Below are 21,492 nucleotides of genomic sequence, written 5' to 3' on the forward strand. Positions count from 1 at the left end.
AGTGCAGCGTCCACAGATGCTGTCTCAGGAAACCATCACCACCATTGGTCATGATGGCTGCTGCTTTGGTGACAATAAAGTTTGTGGTTTTCGTTAAATTACTCCCCCCCCCCCCATTAAATTAGGCTTGTTAAGTGGGCTTTTTGGATTTGTTTGGGTTTGTTTTTCACTCATCAGTTGCTTGTTTCTCATTTCAGAGTTGTCAACACTGGTCCAAAGGCACAATGCCAGGGTAAATGGCTTCTGAACATTGAAACGTGGTATGCAACGCAGACAGTAAACTCCAAAGCAGCAAGCACTGATATAAAGAACGATTAAAAGACATTTATTCCCGTATGCTATGAAACCACCATGTGCTGCCCAAACCCATTAGACGCCCAACAAAAACGTCTCAGACTTGAAGCCTGACACCTTATCTCGTCTCTTGTTGTAGTTGAAGTACATTTACTTATCATCTTCCTACAACAGGTGGTCGCTGAAGGCCAGTGCAGTCACTGCAGTGACGCGCTTCTCTCTGCACACACACGGGCGGGCGGCGCAGCTGCTGACAGAACGACGTCAGGGCTCCCGTGCGTAATGACGTCTCAGCCACCGACTCAGCCAATAGGATCGTTGAATCCCATCCCCCAAGTGTTTGCTGTCCAATTAATCATCCAATCAGCAGCCAGCAGGAGAACGTCGCTGAGCTTCCCTGCTGTTCCCCTGATAGAGCAGCGCAGCTACTACTGAGCTCTTCGAGAACGGACACAGCTGCTGCTCCGGCGCTCCGGTTGGTTAATCTCTTATTTCCCCGCATTGTTATTGGGCGGAGTGACGTACGGCAGCCCCTCCCCCTGTGTGCCCTGATGTTTGTAACGTGTATAGTGGTGGTGTAACACCAACACCGCTCCCCGCCGTGTGTGTGTGATGCCGGCAGTGTGATCACCGCTAGCTACTGTCCGTTCCCCTCCCCCCAAGCATGTCAGTGCCCGGGCTCCTGCCGCTGTCAGTGCGCTGCTGTATGAGGCCACTGCAGTTGGTGGTGATACCGGGGTCTCATTACTTGTGTGACTGGTTATACGTCACATTGGCCTGCGGGAGCACACTGACTACCGGGGAGACAGCTGACCGGCCTGCGGGAGCACACTGACTGCTGGGGAGACAGCTGTGTGCAAACACCATGCGGCTTTATTCACTGGTTGTGCACTAAGTTCTCCATCCAATTAGGTGCGAATTGCAAGTAGCGAGTTTGTTTCTTTAGACTCACACACATCACCGCGAAGCACGCTCCCTAGAATTCTCCAATCCAAATAAAAATGCCTATTTGCACGACTCGCAGAGGAGGGGTACGAATTGACTGCCAAATGAGATTTGCGAGAAATGCATGAAAATGTGGGGAGACCATCCTGGAACCCCCAAAATGGATAATTTCGTTAGCAGGACCATATAGAAGGCTGATTGTGGCCATTGTAGGAAGTTGCTGTAGGTTTTTAAATGGTGTCAAATGGCTGATTTGTGGTCTTTTTTTAAAATGCAAGGAATTGATAAAAAACTAACTTTCTACTTCAGGGTCCATAGGGTATCCACAGGATACCTTGGGGGTATAGGTGATGACGTCAGTCTTCAGGCACCACAGAGTTAAAGTTTTCAGCCTCCCAGGATGCATCTGGGTCCCTCTCCTATACCCCGCCCCCGGGCCAAGGCATCTCAGTTTCGTCGGTGCCTGGCCGGAGTCAGAGGCACTGTGCAGAGGGGGGCTGTGAAGAGCCCCTGAAGTTTGTTTTAAAGGCAGCGCTGGCTGCACATCTGGGAGTACAGCATGGACAGTCAGTACTGACGTCCATGCCGTCTCCCCTACACCCCGTCGGTACCAGAACGCCGGTACTGATCCGGGGATGCTGGTAGACATCTGGGGTCACGGCTAGCGGTGCCCCCAGATGTCTTGGACCATGGCCGGATCCCAGGGGATAGCAGGTAAGCAGCGGGGTCCCGCGGTGGGTCCCCGCTGGTCACATGGTCCTGAGTCCTCAGGCAGGAGGCTCCCTGGGGACTGGCTGCAGCGTGGAGCCAGGCGACCAACCTGCGCTTCCACTACCCCCTGGGACAGCGGGCCGCTGCTGAGCGGCATGCGCTGCGGTGTCCCAGGGGTTAAATGCATGCCAGGGGAGCGCGCTTTCCCTGTCTCACAGCTGGCGCCTCCCCTGCTGCACACAGCCTCTCTGCTCTGTCTGATTGGCCATAGTGTGTCAGCGCTCCTCCCCCAGGCCGGCCTCCTTCATCCTCTGCTCCTCGGTGGCCATCTTTGAAGCATGGTGAACGCTGCTGGAAGCCTGTGAGCGGTGGCATTGCGGTCTGGGTCCCCCAGCATACCTCTCCTCTGTTTGTCACAGGTCAGTGTATGCAGCGCTGAGTCCTACCAGCCTGAGAGTCTGAGTAGTTGAGAACCAGCGCTAATAGTGCAGGGATTTGTTTCTTCTGCATTGTATGTGACTAATCTGCTAGCCTGCTGTCTGTACTTTCACTATCTACTGTCAGCCTTATTACTGTCCCTGATCTTGCTCTGCTCAAAGCCCTTGTGGTGCGCGGTGTGCAGGGTGTTATTCACACTATACCAATACGTATAGGTGTGAGTGTCACATACTTACCATCATGTCTGAGACTGACTTTCCTCTCCAGCTCATGTGTACTAAATGTAAGGTACCAATAGCGGAGGGGGAGGGTAACGCGGAGGGGTTATGTCCCCAGTGCCTGGCACTGTCACGGCCGATTATGGTCACGGTCCCGGTACAGGAACCTCCCTGGGCTTGTTTCGCTAAGGCGCTTACAACCCTTGTGGGCCAGCTTGCTCCGCCACCTGCGTTTACCCAGACGGGTTTGTCCCAGCAGTCAGTGGTGTCGTCACCCATGCTGGAGTTCCTGAGACAATTGATGGTACCCCACAGTCTCCCTGTCCCTTCCCAGGTTTCTCCGGAGCCTGCGTTGGTTAATACTCTAACTACATCGGTTCAGCATTTGTCCGATGTTTTACAGGGGGAGTCTGTGTTGCGGCCTAATAAACGGCCGGTGGCGTCTTTATCTGCTCCTTATGGGGATGACGATGAGACGTCAGATGATGGGGAGATTCTGGATCTATCTGACCAAGAACCTCTCCGTACCAAAGAGCCGGACGCTAAGTCCAAGGTGTATATCTCTGGTCTTATTCGAGCGGTCCGCTCAGCTTTAGTTATTGAGGATATTGATCCTTCGGTGGCCACATTCATATATGCCTTTTTAAGGATATTAAGGGTGAGGCTACGGTGTTCCCTCTTTCTGATCAATTAGTGGATCATTTAGAGGAGGCGTGGAAAAATCCAGGTAAACGGTTTCAGCCCCAGAGGCGCTTAGCCGTGGCTTATCCGTTTGCGGTCAATTATTTTTCTAAGTGGGAATCCCCTACGCAAGTGGATTCACATGTCACACACCTAGTCAAAACTGCCACGTTGCCTATGCCTTCGATGTCATCCTTGAAGGATGTCACTGACTGCAAGGTGGAGATCTGCCTCAAATCCGTTTATTCCCTTGCAGGGAAGCATCCAGACCGGCTCTGGCCGTGTGTTGGGTAGCCAGAGCTATGGAGCGCTGGGCGGATAATTTGGAGGCGTCTTTGGACTCTGAATGTTCGGCTGAACAGACCGAGTTGGTGGGCAATCTCCGAGACTCGGCCACTTACATTAATGAAGCGGCCTTAGATATTTGTATGCTCACCTCTAGGATCTCCTCTGCAGCCGTGGCTGCTCGTCGCACCTTATGGTTGCGTTCTTGGAAAGCGGACGCGGATTCAAAAAAAAAAAAGGGATTAGAAGGTCTGGACAGATACTATTTGGTCCAGATCTGGACAAAATTGTAGTTACGTTGGCAGCAACAAAATCTGCATGTCTTCCGTCTGCTACGATTCCTTCTAGTGCTGGTGGGTCGTCCTTTTGGCCTTACAGGGTCCAAGGTAGGCCTAAAGTACAGTCCTTTCCACGGCAGGCTGGGACCAAGAAATTGTCCAAGCCCAAGAAACAGGTCTGGAGTACCAGACGTCCGGCTCCTAGGTCAGATAACAAACCTGCGGCCTGACGGTCCAGGCCTCCCTTTGGGGGACCCCAAAGTGGGGGGCGCCTGCTTCAGTTCGCCCAGTGCTGGTCGAGGACTACGACAGACACTTGGGTTCAGGAGGTGGTCTCTCACAGGTATGCCCTCTCCTTTCGGGACAGGCCTTCCGCTAGACCGGAGCAAAGCCTCGGAACTGCGGAAGGTTTTGCACATTATGCTCCAGGCTGGAGTTTCAGTGCATGTTCCAATTTCCCAGAGGGGCCTGGGTTTCTATTTCATTCTATTTTTGGTGCAGAAACCCAATGGGTCTTACCGTTCAATACTAAACCTAAAGGCCCTCCACAAGTCCTTGAGGGTGCTTCTGTTTCGGATGGAGACCCTGCGGTCCATTATTCTGGCACTGGAACCTGGGGACTACATGGTGTCATTGGACATCCAGGACACTTACCTGCATGTCCCTATTCTTTTGCGCCATCAGCAGTTCCTCAGATTGGCAATCTGTAACGAACATTTCCAGTTCCGGGCACTGCCTTTTGGCCTGGTGACTGCTCCACGGGTATTCACCAAGGTCATGGCGGCTCTACTGCGGACGCAGGGAGTCCGACTGTTGCCTTATCTGGACGACCTCCTGTTGATAGCGGGGTCTCCAGAGCTGCTTTTACACCATCTGGATCTGACGATTGCATTCTCACCCCGTCTCAGAGGATCCTGCACCTCGGGGCCTTATTGGACTCCAGGCAGCAGTGGATCTTTGTGACGGAGGAAAAGATCCTTGCTTTGTAGTTGAGGGTGCGCAGTTGTCTGCAGTGTCGTCGAGTGTCGATACACTTGGCAATGGGATTATTGGGCTCAATGGTGTCGGTATTCGACATGCTGGAATACGCCCAATTTCACTCCAAACCTCTGCTGCTATTGATCCGGTCCAGATGGAATGGATTGCCTCAGTGTCTCAAGTCCCAGACGATGGGGCTCACTCCGGACGTTCGCCTGTCTCTAACCTGGTGTTTGCAGACGACCTACCTCAACAAGGGTCGCCAGTTCTGGGTGGCGAACTGGGTCCTGTTAACAACGGACGCCAGTCTCCGGGGCTGGGGAGCTGTCACGGGTCCACACTTGTTTCAGGGCAGGTGGACTCGGGCGGAAGCGGAGCTTCCAATAAACATTTTGGAGCTCCATGCGATGTCAAGAGCTCTCCAGCTGGCACAGCCGGTTCTCCAGGGTCACCCTGTGCAGGTCCCGTCGGATAACGCCACCACGGTGGCCTATTTAAACCAGCAAGGAGGAACCCAAAGTCGGGCAGCACTCGCAGAAGTGTTCCGTATTCTGGTCTGGGCGGAGCGCAATCTCCCAGCATTATCAGCAGTGTTCATCCCGGGAGTCCTCAACTGGGAAGCGGATTTTCTCAGCAGGCAGGACGTGCATCCGGGAGAGTGGTCTTTACACCAGGACGTCTTTCAGAGTCTGGTGGACAAGTGGGGTTTTCCAGAGATAGACCTCATGGCGTCCCGGCACAACAACAAGTTGCCGGTGTACGGGTCTCGAACAAGAGACGCAAAGGTGTCTCTGGTGTATGCCCTGTCCGTCCAGTAGACGTTCCAGTTTGCCTACCTTTTCCCTCCGTTTTCCCTTCCGCGGGTAATACGGAAATTCAAATCAAGAAGGAGGTACGCTACTGTTGATAGCTCCCGAGTGGCCCAGACGGCACTGGTTCTCCGACCTCCAGAGTCTGTCAGTAGACGTTCCTCTGAGGTTACCATTACGACCGAATCTGCTGTCACAGGGTCCTTGTCTTCACCCGGACCTGACTTGGTGTGGTTGTTGAAACGGTCATGCTAAGGTCCAGAGGATTTTTCTGGCTCCGTGGTGCAAACCATACTAAGAGCTCGTAAACCTTCCTCGGCAAGAATCTACCATCGTCTGTGGCATACTTTCTTCCGGTGGTGTAGACCTAGAGGGTATTCCCTTAGGGAGTTCCGCCTGTCTAGGGTGTTGGCTTTCCTACAGGCTGGACTGGATCATGGGCTTCGCCTGGCTTCTCTGAAAGTGAAGGTGTCTGCCCTGTTAGTCTGGTTTCATCGTAGGATTGTTGCGCTCTTGCACTCTTGCACACCTTTATGCGAGGTGTTCTTCGCATTCAGCCACCTTTTGTTCCACCGGTGGCGCCTTGGAATTGGGCTGTGGTCCTGAGAGTTCTCCAGGGACCGCCGTTTGAACCACTGGACTCAGTGGACTTTAAATGGCTTACAGCTAAAACCATATTCCTTCTGGCCCTTGCCTCGGCCAGAAGGGTTTCGGATTTAGGGGTTCTCTCTTGTAGACCCCCTTTTCTGATTTTTCATAGGAATAGGGCGGTGCTTCGCACTTGTCCGGGATTCCTTCCCGAAGTGGTATCCAGTTTTCACATCAATGAAGAAATTGTTGTGCCGGCTTTCAATTCATCTGGACTTTCAGTGGGTGACGCCACTTGGGATGTTGTGCGGGCATTGAGAATTTATGTTGACCGCACTTCTTCTTTTAGGAAGTCGGACGCCTTGTTTGTCCTCTATGGCTTCCGTAAAAAGGGTTGGCCTGCTTCAAAGTAGACTTTGGCAGGCTGGATTCGTATGGCAATTTCAGAAGCTTATCTTCATGAAGGTCTTCCAGTTCCCTCCTTGGTGAGGGCTCATTCCACTAGGTCTGTGGGTCCTTCGTGGGCAGCTAGACGTGGTGCCTCTGCAGTTCAGATCTGCAAGGCTGCTACGTAGTCTTCTGTCCATACCTTTGTGAGGTATTACGCTTTTGACACCTTTGCATCTCAGGATGCTACCTTCGGGCGGCGGATTCTCCTCTCAGCACAGGAGCGTCCCCACCCTTAAAGGATACTGCTTTGGGACATCCCCAAGGTATCCTGTGGATACCCTATGGACCCTGAAGTAGAAAATATGAGATATGGTAAGAACTTACCCTTGTTATCTCTATTTCTACGAAGTCCATAGGGTTCCACAGGACTCCCGCCCTGTCGCACCTGTACTGCTGATGGGCTTTATTCTGGTCACCGGTTTTTCCGTCTCCCTATGGTGAGAATGTGATTCTTGTGAGTGTCCAGATTTTTTCTTCTCTCTCTTTCTTCTCCTCCTCCGGCCTATGGCTTGTGACGTAACTGAGATGCCTTGGCCCGGGGGCGGGGTATAGGAAAGGGACCCAGATGCATCCTGGGAGGCTGAAAACTTTAACTCTGTGGTGCCTGAAGACTGACGTCATCACCTATACCCCCAAGGTATCCTGTGGAACCCTATGGACTTCGTAGAAATAGAGATAACAAGGGTAAGTTCTTACCATATCTCATACAAATTAAACGAAAAATGCAAAAAAAAGTAGGCAAAAGGGTGATTTTGGGGTACTTTGAGGGCGCCTTGAAAAATGAAAAAAAATTATAAAGACAATTATTTTTCAACTAAAAAATTATTGTAATTAAATTTGGGGTGCCTAAACTAACGAAAAAGTTGATTTTGGGGTAATTTGAGGACATTTTTGTTTTTTACCTCAAGAAATGACATGTAATTGGATTGCAAAATGAATTCGCTATGTGAATTCGAAGTGGAAATCGCATCTCGCAATTCGCACCTAATAATAGGATTGACCTCAATGTGTAATGGCAAGGAAAAAGCAGAATTAGACATAGGCATCAACAGAACTTCACACCTCTGTGAAATGGGCCATTTCGCCACAAACTTGATTTGCGTGAGATTTCACCACAACTGTACTCTTCTCAAATTGAACAGTAGACTATCAATCTGCAAATGTCACTTTTTTATTTTTTTTTTAAAGCTGACTACGATGATTGTTACTTTGAAACTGCTTTTTCTACAATTATCAGATATCATGTAGTGCAGGGGTGGCCAAACTCGGTCCTCGAGAGCTACCAACAGTTCATGTTTTCCAGGTCTCCTCACAGAATCACAACTGAAATAATTAGCTCCACCTGTGGATCTTTCAAAATGTGTCAGTGAGTAATGTCTACACCTGTGCACCTGCTAGGTGACCTGGAAAACGTGAACTGTTGGGTAGATCTCGAGGACCGAGTTTGTCCACCCCTGATGTAGTGGTTTATCATAAAATCCAAACGAATTATATGAGTGGATATGGCAGAAAGTCTATAAAGGTCGTATATGTTCATTTCAATGTAGGGCAAAAATGGGTAATTTGTAATTAAAGGAAGAAAAATTACTTGTTAATATTGAGTAAATTATATCAAAACAAACTTTAGTGTATATACAGAATATTGGGTACAGAATAATGCAGATTAAAAGTAGCAAGAGACCAGTATGAATTTTACTATGAATGTTGAATAAGAGAGATGGATTATTTAAATTAGAATAAGGGGATACAGGGGTCTATTTACTAAGCAGTGTTAGGAGACAGAGTGAAAAGTGATAAGAATGTTATAAGGTGCCAGCCAATCAGCTCCCAACTGTCATTTTTCAAACACAGCCTGTGAGATGACAGTTGGGAGCTGATTGGCTGGCACCTTATCACTTTTCACTCTGTCTCCTAACACTGCTTCTTAAATAGACCCCACAGAGTGATCTATAGTTCAAAGAAGTGCATTCATCAAATGAGTGAAATACTATATAGGGCCCCATTTATTAACAAATCTAAATACCAGCGTCATATTTTAATATTGCAGGGATACAAACAAATATGCCCCTTGTATTCATCATTAATTACCTCACCAGGGAGGTTCAGCAACATCCTCCTTGTCGGCAGGGTCCTCCGCTCAGCTGCTGGCAGCGTTGGACTTGTATGGAATACGCGACTGTCGGTCTGCGCATGTGCATGACTGTTTAACCTGACAGGAACATGGCAGTTTCTGGAAGGCTTCGCTAAAGCCAGAAAGGTTGCTGCCCGGTCCTCATTACTTGCAGCAGTGACAGATCTAAAGATGGCGAGTGCGATGCATTGAGAAACAGCAGTAATCTTAGATTACCGCTGTTTGTTAAATATTGAATGGATGACATAACCCTTTTAGCACTCGTTTTAGGGGTTATGTATCATTGTTAAATGGGACTTCTACTAAATAAAATTAAACTATATGCTATGAGGGGAAGTCTGTAATGAATGCAACATCTAATTGGATTGAGCATGATTCCTGTCCAATCAGGTGTCACATTCATCAAACGCCTGCAAGCTTGAATTTCTTTCTAATGTTTAGAGCAGTGGTTCCCAAACTATTTCGAATTACGGTGCCCTAGAGTATCAGCATGGGCCAAAAGTTTCTTATACCCCTTTTACACCAGAGCTAAAACCCGGGTTATTGCAGGATTAACCTGGGCAGCTCCTTGGTGTAAAAGGGGAGAGGGTTGGATCGCCGGGTCGAGTGACCCGGCAATCCAACCCAGGTAAATAGCAGGGTTTAACACAGGTGTAGCCCGTGAAACCCTGCTGTGTGTACGGCACACTTCGGGTCTTGATGACCAGCAGTGCGCCGCAAGCCGGCCGATTGGTCCGGCTTCAGTGGCGCTTGGAGATGACGTCATCTCCAAGCGTCCACTTTCACGCCGGAAAAGCCGGGTCTGTGCAGACTGCGGTGTGAGCAACACCGACTCGGGAATATCCCGAGTCGGCGCCGGCTAAATTCCAGGTCAGATCCGGATAGGAACCCTGTTCCAACTCAGGGTCAGACCCGGAATTTTGGTGGAAAAGGGGTATTATTGAGAAATTCAGCAAACATTAAATGAAGTAAATTGTGCTTACACTACTGTTCAAAAGTTTGGGGTCACCCAGACAATTTCGTGTTTTACATGAAAACTGACTTTTATTTATCAAATGAGTTGCAAAATGAATACATTGGTAAGGTTAGAAATAATAATTTTCACTTGAAATAATAATTTTGTCCTTCAAACTTTGCTTTCGTCAAAGAATGCTCCTTTTGCAGCAATTACAGCATTGCAGACGTTTGGCATTCTAGCTGTTAATTTGTTGAGGTAATCTGAAGAAATTTCACCCCACGCTTCCTGAAGCACCTCCCACAAGTTGGATGGCTTGATGGGCACTTCTTGCGTACCATATGGTCAAGCTGCTCCCACAACAGCTCAATGGGGTTGTGATCTGGTGACTGCGCTGGCCACTCCATTACAGACAATACCAGGTGCCTGCTTCTTCCCTAAATAGTTCTTGCATAATTTGGAGGTATGCTTTGGGTCATTGTCCTGTTGGAGGTGGAAATTGGCTCCAATCAAGCGCTGTCCACAGGGTATGGCATGGCGTTGCAAAATGGAGTGATAGCCTTCCTTATTCAAAATCCCTAATGTGCTTGTCTTCTTGCACAGTTGTGCATCGGGGCCTCCCACTTAGCCTGTTTGTGCTGTTCTCTGAAGGGAGTAGTACACACCGATGTAGGAAATGTTCAGTTTCTTTGAAATGTCTCGCATGGAATAGCCTTCATTTCTAACAACAAGAATAGACTGTCGAGTTTCACATGAAAGTTCTCTTTTTCTGGCCATTTGGAGAGTATAATCGAACACACAAATGTGATGCTCCAGGTACTCAACTAGCTGAAAGGAAGGCCAGTTTTATAGCTTCTCTAACAATCAAACCCTTTTTCAGCTGTGCTAACATAATTGCAAAAGGGTTTTCTAATCATCCATTAGTCTTCTAACACCCTCGAGTATTAGCATTGTTTTCACGGCACCCCTAAGTTTAAACTTGTTGTTGTGAAATTCAGAAAACAATGTAGTAAATTGTGCTTACCTGTCATCCCTAGGTTCAGTTATGTTGTGGTGTACAGGTTTGCGCTTCTGTTTGTCCACATATTTACATTACATTGACCACAAATAAATTGATTTGGTGCTGGACCAACAACCTGAGGCACCCCTGCAAGTGTCCCGAGGCACCCCAGGGTGCCACGGTGCACAGTTTGGGAACCACTGGTGTAAATGAAAGAGTTCAGTAATACCCCTTTCAGGCCTAAAATCCCGTTCTTCCAGCATTCAGTGGGCTCTTGGAGATGATGTAATCTCCAAGCGCCGACAGTCAATCTACAAGCACCCTGGCCAATTAATTTGTTTTATGCAAGACCTGGGTCATCAAGACCCGGGTCGCACCTTTCACACATGAAACAGGATGTCGACCCGGGTTGCAAGTCCCGGGAAAAACCCTGATAGCAACCCGGGTCAGATCTTTCTTGACATACGCCGAAGCCGGGTTTTCATCTTCGGGTTCCATAGGATCCGCAGGATGTACCCTGGGGTATCTTGTTGGATCGCATCCAATGCACCAAACAGCAAAGCTTTGGAGCTCCTAGCATGCACTGGCACTCCTCCCTATATACCCCAACCACAGGCATTCAGTTTTTTTGTTTGGTGCGCGGCAAGACGTACCTGTTGTAACAGCGGGACTGCTAGGCAGTCCTAGGCTTTTTTCTTTTATGTTTTACCTTAAGTTTTTTCGAACTTCAGAGTTTAGCAGTACCAGGCGCCAGCATAGACGCTTGTACAGCGACTCCTACCTCCGCCACCGACGAAACACCAGCACTGTTATACTGACTGAGGTTTTCGGCAGGCCTCAGCGTGGCTTGGCTAGCGGCTTTCTCTGAGGTCCAGGACTGCAGTTGGGTCACGGAGATGGCAGGTAAGCGATTCCTCTCAGGGAATCGTGCACGAAGCAGTGTCCCGCCTCCGGTGTTGAGACGCATCGGAGACGTCTGTGGGTGAAGGTCTCGTGCAACGTGTCCTCACTAAGGCGGCCAGGGCCATATGATCTGTCACTGGGGACAGGTGGTAAGACTCACTAGTCAACGTCTTGCTGCCGTGAGGTCAGCGTACCCGGTTGTCAAAATCGCAGCCTAGGGGAGATGGGAACTCCCGCGGCCGCTCCCGCGCCCCCCCCAGACGCAAACTTCCGGGTATTGGTACCCGCGTCTGGGTTTCTATAATTGACCACCTCGTGTGTGAAATGTGCGCAGTTTAGTGTTTGTCCGTGCACTACTGAAGCAGTTGGTCTCAGAGGTTTGGTCTATCTCTCTATATACCTCTTCCTTGGGTTTGGCATATAGCGCACTCTGGAGCTCATTCAGACCCGCTCGCAAGATGCAGTCGCTCGCTGGCAAAAATAGGCCGGATATTTAAATGAAGCGCTCGCATTGCATCGCGTAAGGATGCCCTCTATGTCTTAGCGAGGTATGGCAATGAGCGCTCACTACTGTATAAAGACGCCCCCTTGACACTCGCAACACACGTCATCTCCGGGAATTGTAGGAGTAATCTGTAACATCGACAGCCATTGGAGCTGCTCGCAGTCCTTGAGGTTGTCTTTCTCCGCCGCAAGCACTGCGATCAGTGTGGCCTGAAATACATGCAGGTGACGTGTACAATTACACTACTTTGCTAATTATGCATGCCCTTTAAACAGCGTTTTGGCGGCCTGACACGCCTGCGTTCGCACATCCACTCCCCCATTCACAAGTACCTTCCCCTGTTACCACCCACAAACGGCACTATCTGATAGTGGCTTATGAGCAACCAAAATCATATTGCAAAGACTGACTTGCGTACACGCAATGCGAATTATACACATGCGCAGACGGCGAAAATCGCTCAGAGCGAGCGAGTGCAACTTAGCGAGCGGGTATGAATCAGGTCCTCTATATCCTACCATTATACCTTTGGGGCTGGTCAGTTGATCCAGAGTCCATATCGCTTTAGCAAATATGCGTATTTATGCATTGTATGTGACTGTATGCTAGCTGCTGTGTGTAACTGCCTATTTTTTCAAAACTGTCGGGTACAGCTATCACTGTGTTTCTCCTCATCCCTCTGAAGGTGTGTGGGGGATTTAATTGATACAAGGTCACATTGCATTTATATTGTATACCTTATACCATTTATAGTGTTCACTCTAGCTCCGGCAGCAGGCAGGGCACCAGAGCTAGAGAGGGAACTTCCATGCATGCGCCGAAGGCACGCGCGTGCCCGAAAAGGGGGCGTGTCTATAATACTCATCCCCTTTTCGTCACTCTTGGGGGCGTGCCTGACACAGACACGCTGGGCAGCCCCCAAGCGCTGCCGACAGGGAGAATAGATGTTGGGCGCGTGCACACACCCGCACATTTACCCACCCGCGGGAAACTGCGACCCGTGGGTGAAGACTGCACCCGCAGGCTGTGAGGGCAGGGCGCTTTTTGCCCTGCTTCTGGAGGGCAGGGTGCTTTTTGCCCTCCAGAAGGATGGCAGGGCGCCGCACCCCACTAAAACAGCCTAGCGGGAACGCTACCAGGATGAGGATGAGAGCCCTCCAGTGCTTATTTCCTCTAAGTCCTGTTCTGCAGGCCTGTCAGACCAGGATGTTAACCAGTATGGCTTGTGTAATAACTGTTGTAAACAGCTATCCAATATATCTGGTACACCTGCACCAGCACCAGAGTCATCTTGGATGGCCATTACGCTTGAGGTTTTGTCCTGTTTAATAGGCAAAGCCATGGAGGTACGGGCTCCAGCTGCTGTAGCGCCTCATGATATGGGGTACGCACAGCATGTGCATCATCCTATGTGTATGCCCCCCATGAATCCCTGTTGGGGTAATTTTGCTGCTCACTCTAGTCAGAGTATACTGCCATCTTCAGCCTCTCCGCAGGTCGATAGACCAGTGGTGTTAAAAAAGCATGGGCATAAAAGAGGTTCTCGTCATGTGTTGCCTCAGGAGTCTGACTCAGCCTCCTCATCAGACTCTGATACTCAGAGTTCTTGGTCTGTCTCAGTGAAAGAGGACCATCAGTCCCTGGTGGATGTTCCCTCTCTAGTAAGAGCGGTCAGATCTGTCCTCAGTATGGAGGAAGAGGAGGTGTCGTAGACATCTAAAGGTTTAAGAAGGCTCTGGAATCTTTGCCTTTTGCAGGGAAGGTACTGTTTGGGCCAGGATTGGATGACATAATGACTTCTTTGGCAATACCAAAGTCTGCTGAATTGCCATCTACGTCTACCTCTGGGAGGCAGTCGTCATCTTGGTCCTTCCAACCAGAGGTTAGGACAAAGAAACAGTACTCAGCTACACAGAGTCGTCCCACAGGAAACCGCAGCCCGAGAAATCTTGGTCTACTAAACGCCCGGCTTCCAAGAAAGATGGTAAGCCAACTGTGATGGGGCGGGCCTCCCCCTGGAGGATGTCAGGGTTGGAGGCTGACTTTTGCAGTTTTCCCAGACCTGGCAGCAGACAACTACAGATGCCTTGGTGCGAGAGCTGGTCTCTCAGGGTTATGCCATCACATTTCTAAGGCATCCCCCTCAGTGGTTTGTGGATACAAACTTTCCTGCAGACCCGGTCAGAGCTTCAGCCTACCGGGAGTCTATTGGGGTACTCCTGAGGTCAGGAGTCATAGTCCCCGCGTCGGAAGATTTATTTTTGATTCAAAAACCCAATTGGTCTCGCCGCCCTATCCTGAATCTGAAGTCTCACAACAGATTCATCCATGTGCCCAAATTCCGTATGGAGACCCTACAGTCAATTATGCTGGCGATGGAGCCTGGAGACTTCATGGTCTCACTGGACATACAAGATGCATATCTGCATGTCCCGATTTGCAAGATCCCCACCAGGCCTTTCTCAGGTTCGCGGTAGATCAGCAACATTACCAATTCCAGGCTCTACCCTTCGGTCTGGCTACAGCCCCTCGGGTATTTACCAAGATAATGGCAGTCATGACGGCTTGTCTCAGAAGACAAGGAGTCAGAATACTGCCATATCTAGACGACCTCCTGATATTGGCACAATCTCAGGAGATGTTACAATGTCATCTACGGATGACCATTGTCTGCCTACAGGAGCACGGCTGGGTAATCAATTGGAAAAAGTATTTTCTTTCTCCAACTCAGCAGATGGTGCACTTGGGGGGCTGCTGGACTCTCTGGGATAGAGGATTCTTCTTCCAGAGGACAAGATTGTGCACACGAGACTGTAGTGCTACAATCTACTTTGCAAGAAAACAGTGACAGTTCACTTGGCTGTGCAGATACTGGGCTCCATGGTAGCCACGTTCGACATGGTGGCGTATGCCCACTTCCACTCCAGGACCCTACAGCTGTGGATCCTGGTCCAGTGGGATGGTCAGTATCATCGGATAAAGCATCAGATGATTTGCATCTCACCAGAGGTTCAGCTCTCCCTTGCTTGGTGGCTGGAGACGACTCATTTAGACAAGGGTCATCCGTTATGGATCCCGGAATGGGTACTCCTCACCACGGATGGGGAGCAGTGATGGGTCATCGCACCTTTCGGGGAAGGTGGACGGACCAGGAAAGTCACCTACCAATAAATATATTGGAGCTTCGGGCAGTGCACAAAGCACTCAATCTGGCTCAGGACCTTCTTCGGGGCAGGTCTGTCCAGGTTCAGTCCGACAATGCGACAGCAGTGGCCTACATAAATCATCAAGGAGACACACGAAGTCTGGCAGCCATGAGGGAAGCGGCAAAGATTCTGCTGTGGGCAGATTGCCATCTTTCAGCAATCTTGGCAATATTCATCCCAGGTATTCTCAATCGGGAGGCGGACTTCCTAAGTCGCCAGGACATACACGCCGAAGAATGGGCTCTTCATCTGGAGGTGATTCAACTCCTGGTGGACAGGTAGGGATTACCGGACGTAGATCTCATGGCACCACGTCACAACCACAAAATCCTCAGGTACGGGTCCATAACAAGGGACCCCCCCTCACCACCTTCGTGGACGCTCTGGCGGTGTGATGGAACTTCAGGTTGGCATACCTGTTTCCTCCAATCTCCCTCCTCTCAAGAGTCGCCAGAAAGTTCAAGCAGGAGGGAGACAGAATGATACTAATAGCCCCTGCCTGACCCAGGAGGCATCAGTTCTCCGATCTGACACGTCTATCTGTAGACAGTCCACTTCCACTGCCTCGAAGACAGGATTTGCTAATGCAGGGTCCCTGTCTTTACCAGGATTTACTTCGGCTGGCTTTGACGGCATGGCTCTTGAGTCGTCCGTCTTAAAGGCCAGGGGTTTCTCTGCTTTTTAGAGTCAGACAATGATGAGAGCAAGGAAGTCTGCTTCTGCTCGCATCTATCACAGAATTTGTTGTTAATTTTTTCTTTGGTGTTCCCACAGAAAATATGACCCTAAAGTTCTCAAGGTATCAAGAATACTGGGTTTTCTTCAGGCTGGATTAGACTTAGGTCTTCGCCTGGCTACCTTGAGAGTCCAAGTTTCGGCTTTGACAGTTTGGTTCCAGCGCAAGATTGCTCCTTTGCCGGATGTTAGACCATTCTTACAGGGGGTTTTGCGGCTGCAACCTCCATTTCTCCCACTGGTGGCGCTGTGGGATTTGTCTTTGGTTCTCAGGGCACTGCAGTCGCATCCCTTTGAACCCTTGGACAAGGTGGACTTGAGATGACTAACTGCGAAAACACTTTTTCTTCTCGCCATCTCTTCAGCTCGCAGAGTTTCTGACTTGGCAACATTTTCATGACGTTCTCCATATTGATCTTTCATCCAAATAGAGTAGTCCTCCGTGCCAAGGCAGGCTACCTCCCAAAGGTGGTTTCCCGTTTCCATATAAATGAGGAAAATGTAGTCCCGGCCTTCAAGTCTTCAGACCTCTCTACAAGTGAAGCTTCCTTGGATGTGGTTCGAGCGCTTCGTATTTACGTAGATTGGACCAGTTCCATCAGGAAATCAGATTTTGTCTTTGTGCTATATGGATTTCACAAAAGAGGTTGGCCAGCAAACAAACAGACGTTGGCTCGCTGGCTTCGTATGACTGTTTCTCACGTCTATACACAGGCTGGTCTCCCTGTTCCTAACATAGTGACAACACATTCCACTCAGTCTGTTGGACAATCGTGGGTGGTAAGACATGGCGCCTTGGCTGAACAGTTTTGCAAGGCAGCCACTTGGTCTTCCGTTAATACGTTTATCAAATTCTATGCTTTTGATACGTTTGCCTCTCAGGATGCTTCCTTTGGGGGGCGGATTCTCCTCTCTGCGCAGGAGCGTCCCCACCCTTAAGGGGACTGCTTTAGGACGTCCCCAGGGTAGATCCTGTGGACCCTATAGAACCTGAAGAAAAAATACAGAATTATGGTATAACATACCTTGGATAATTATTTTTTCTTCTAGGTCCATAGGGTCCACAGGGCACCCACCCTGACACACCTAGCCTCAGTTGGGATCTGCTCTTCAGCCTTTTTTCACAGATTCCCTCTTCGTATGTTGAGTGTTTCCTGTGCAATTTTTCTTCCTTCTACACTGTCCGTCTCTTGCCGTTAGGCTTGGTTACAAACTGAATATCTGTGGCTGGAGGCGGGTGATATAGGGAGGAGGACCAGTGCATTCTGGGACCTCCAAAGCTTTGCAGCTTGGTGCATTGGATGCTATCCAACTACATACCCCAGGGTAGATCCTGTGGACCCTATGGACCTCAAAGAAAAAGAATTACCCAAGGTATGTTATACCATAATTCTGTATTTTGGCTTATGTCTGAAAGGGGTAAAAGGTAATAGGGAGCCCAAAACTTGCATAGTTCGGTAAATACGTGTCATAGGGTCCTTGTTAGAATTTATAAGATCATTAAATCTAATAACATGGCAAATATTACTCTTTGTATGTCTATCCATATTAAAACAGCCTACTCTTTAGGGAGTCAGGGACTGATTCAGGCATCTGACACCTTTGTGGATTGAGGAGATTGCTGCTCGCTGCGCTGTTTGCAACATACCAGAAGAAGGTTCTGGCATTCTTTATGGATTTTTAGAAATTGAATGTTCCTTCTGAAGGTTATTAGATAATTTATTTTATTTGTATAAGTTTTACGTTTTTATTTTTTTTATAACTTTAGAGAATGAAAACCTGCCATCATTGACTCTGGACTGACACTCCTTTTCTACAGTTCAGCCATGCAAAGTGATGTCATTACTACTGAGGAGGTGGAGTATGGATTTCCACACAAACGCAGAAGAGTTGCCTCCATGGTATCAGACAGCACAGTATGTATACTGATTATAACAAATCAAGCATTCTTTACAGTTCACCAAAATATAAGTGCATGTTTTTAAAAAAATCTTTAGATATCCTTAAAACATAATACAGACGTGCAAGCGTGGGTTAAACAGATATTTAAACAAATCTATAAAAATATGGTATTTCTATGTTTTGTTACAGCTTTTTACTTACTTTTAAATTCACCTTTTTTACAATTAAAGTTAGTTACTTTCTGAGTAGGTATAAGTATGCCTAATCTAAATAATATGTAAGACGTTATGGCAGGAAATTGAAAACTGAGGAAGGGACACTGGGCCCGATTCAGAGAGATACGCTAATGAAATCGCAACTGCATACTCTCACGGATCTCAGTTGCTAAAATACGCTAATGCCTTCCAAAGCATAGCCGAGCATAGGGACACCTACTGCTGCCTTCTCATGTTTCTGTTAGACGATGTACAACAGCGTGAACATTGGTACTATTGATGCACAATGGGCAGTCACACAGAATGTAAGTCAAGTCTGACCAGCCACAAACACTACATCTCTTCTGACACGCAGAGAGTTCTCATGCTGTGAAGGCAATCACCAGGGCTGCCATCAGAAATTGTGGGGCCCAGGACTGATATAATAGGCAGTGCAGTGTCTCTCCAGCTCCTGCCACCCCCACTTCTGCGTCTCCCCAGCATCACTCACTTACCTTATTCTGCCTTCAGGCTGGCATCTGCTCCTCTTGATCTTGTAGCTCCTCTCAGCGGCGCATCATGACATCACGCGTGCCACATAAAAAAATTAATACATTTTCCCTGTACATGCCCCTGTCACCGGACCTGTAGAATCAGCCCGACACGGGGGAGCCAGTGGCTGTGGGCCTGGCAAGCCACTGAGGGGAGCTCCGAGAACTGTCCTGAGCTCCCAGTGGCCCTGGGCGGTCCTTTCTGTCTGAGCCCAGGACTCCAGTCGCGGCAGTCCCCCCCTCCCCCCCCCCCCCCCAATGGCAACCCTTGCAAACACAATGGCTAATTTGTGCACGCCAATGAAATGGCGTTTAAACGGCCAGACACACCTGCGTTTATCTAGACACCTCCCTGTTACCACCCTCAATGCTGACTACCTGTCACTTACTTTGTGCGTGATTCCAATGTACGAAAGTAATCTCAATGCAATCGCTGCGTGTGCGCAGTGATCTTCGCATGTGCAATAGCAAATAATCGCTTGTTCTGTGAAAATATCGGCCTTCTGAATCAGGCCCACAGTGTTATAATTAGTATTTTTTAATAACTTTACATTCCTGTTTGGCTTTGAAAACTGCATAATAGATACAATAAATATACAATTTCATAAATATTAAAATGTATGTGAAACAACTTAAGTGTTTCTGATTAAAGGGCAATCAAAATGCAACATTGAAAATAATTTATAAGGCATGAAGGCAAAACTTATTTATCTATTTCAATGCAGGAATGGTAAATATAAAAATGAGTTTCCTCCCCTACAAGCAGGTATGGCCGCCTTACAGTCTTATAGAACATTTGTCACCTAGGACATTTGGGGACCATTGATGTAGGATCTAGAAACTCTATCCTTTTAAGCAATGTGTAAATTCCCTAAATAATATAGCTTAAATTGTCCACAATGGTTTATTTAGGTATACTAGTTTGATGTATTTATTTGCTCTTTGTCAAAGTCTGTCCAGCATTATATTTGGCCCCATTCCGTAGCTGACAATAGTTGCAGGTTTTTCAGTAGGAAGCTAATTTGATAAGTTGCAGTATAGAGGACCCAGTCAGTTATCTTAGTTGAAGGAGCGAGTTCAGATTTATTATAAGTTTTTTTTTTCTGGTGTTTTTATTTTAAAGTTATTTTAACCATTAATGGTCAGAGCAGGATTTCAGTGCTGCCATAACAGTATTGTTTATATATAGTCAAGAATTATTCTGAGCAGTAAGATGGGTGCAGGGCTTTTTTTTAACATTCTATTTTATTGTTTTATTTTTAGACCTTTTAATTTAGTGGGCACAATTTGCCGTATGCTACATGTCATAAAATCCATCCAGTCGTGGGCATTTGCCCACATTTGTGTTTTTATTACTGTCTTGGAAGGATATGTCCACTTCTGTGAGGCACATTGCTGAAACTGAATGAATCAGAGGCAGAACAGGCAGAGGTTAAGGAGGATATTTTTCAATGCTTGAATATAAAGTACCAACCAATCCGCTCCTAACTGTCATGTTACAGGCTTTGGGCCAGATGTATTAAGCACTGGAAAGTGATAAATTGGAAAGTGATCAACTACCAGCCACTCAGCTCCTGTCATGTTACAGGCTGTGTTTGGAAAATGACAGTTAGGAGCTGAGTGGCTGGTTGTTTATCACTCTCTATTACTTCCCAGAGCTTAATATATCTGCCCCTGGGTTTGAAAAATGACAGGCGCTAATAGAAACGTGTAGAAACGTTTGTCAGAATTGCTTATTGTGTTGGTCCAGGGCTCGACAAATCCAAGTTGCCATGGCGACTAAGATTTTAGTCCTGGCAACCGAGTTTTCCAAGCCACCCCCCACTCGCCACCACCACAGGGAGGCTCCATTTGCCGGACGCCCGCTGAAATTTTACCAGCGGGCGTCCGACTCACCGCAGCGGCAGCCGGAGCTCACTCCTGAGCTCCGGCGTCCGGATCTCCCCACGGGCACTATGGGAGTGACAACATGACTTCTCTCCCATAGTAACGAGAAGCGGCAGATGACGGAGCTCACTCCTGAGCTCCAGCGTTAGGCTCCCCCCACGTGCCCTTTGGGAGAGACGTCATGACGTCTCTCCCATAGTTCCCAAAAGCAGCTGATGGCAGTGGACGCAGGATCGGGGCTTTGGTATGTATTCTTTTTTTATTTTTTGTGTATGTTTGCGCGGCTCTATTACAGGGGGCTTACTACCCTGGGCTCTATTACAGGGGGCTTACTACTAGGGGCACTATTACAGGGGGCTTACTACTGGGGGCACTATTACGGTGGCTGCAATGGGCATGTTGCAGAATCTGATGACCATTAAAGAGGCACGTATGGTGATTTGATGGCATGTTGGGAGGTTGAGGGGCACTGAAAGGGCATTTGTGGTGGTCTATACAAGCTTTCATATATTTTAGTAATGGATGATGATCTGGCTCCTAAACTTTTAAGATGGCTCCTAGATTTTACAAAAATTTGTCGAGCCCTATGTTGGCCTATATAGGTGGACATTGTATGTTGGGGTAGCAATCAAGAAGTTTTATTTTTTTCTTTTGTTGTACAACTTTTGCGTAGACCAGAGGTGTCCAAACTTTTTGTTTCTTGGAGTGCCGTATTAAGGAAATTACTTTAAATGAAGGCGCAACTATTTTCTTTCCTCACAGATAGCCTCCCAACAGTTAGATAAGAGTTCTTTGCTATACGAATCTCTGAACCTAATAAAAAATATCTTGAAATAAACACATTTTTA

At 48.1% G+C, this 21,492-nt stretch overlaps 1 protein-coding gene across 5 annotated transcripts in view; it reads left to right on the forward strand.

Moving 5' to 3' along the window:
- The first annotated feature begins 681 nt into the window (after window positions 1-681).
- Window positions 682-21,492, forward strand: part of BEND2 (BEN domain containing 2) — a 90,094-nt gene continuing 69,283 nt past the window's right edge. For 3 of the 5 annotated variants that reach the window (XM_088449495.1, XM_088449498.1, XM_088449499.1), the window contains exons 1-2: window positions 682-769; window positions 17,879-18,026. In XM_088449495.1, the coding sequence (XP_088305621.1) occupies window positions 17,937-18,026 (90 nt within the window). In that variant the 5' untranslated portion in view covers window positions 682-769; window positions 17,879-17,936. The remainder of the gene's footprint in view (window positions 770-17,878; window positions 18,027-21,492) is intronic. The other 2 variants (XM_088449496.1, XM_088449497.1) reach the window with 2 other exon arrangements.

The sequence above is a fragment of the Taudactylus pleione genome, unplaced genomic scaffold, assembly GCF_031769625.1.
Source record: "Taudactylus pleione unplaced genomic scaffold, aTauple2 ptg000487l, whole genome shotgun sequence".
In the NCBI taxonomy this organism is placed as follows: domain Eukaryota; kingdom Metazoa; phylum Chordata; class Amphibia; order Anura; family Myobatrachidae; genus Taudactylus; species Taudactylus pleione.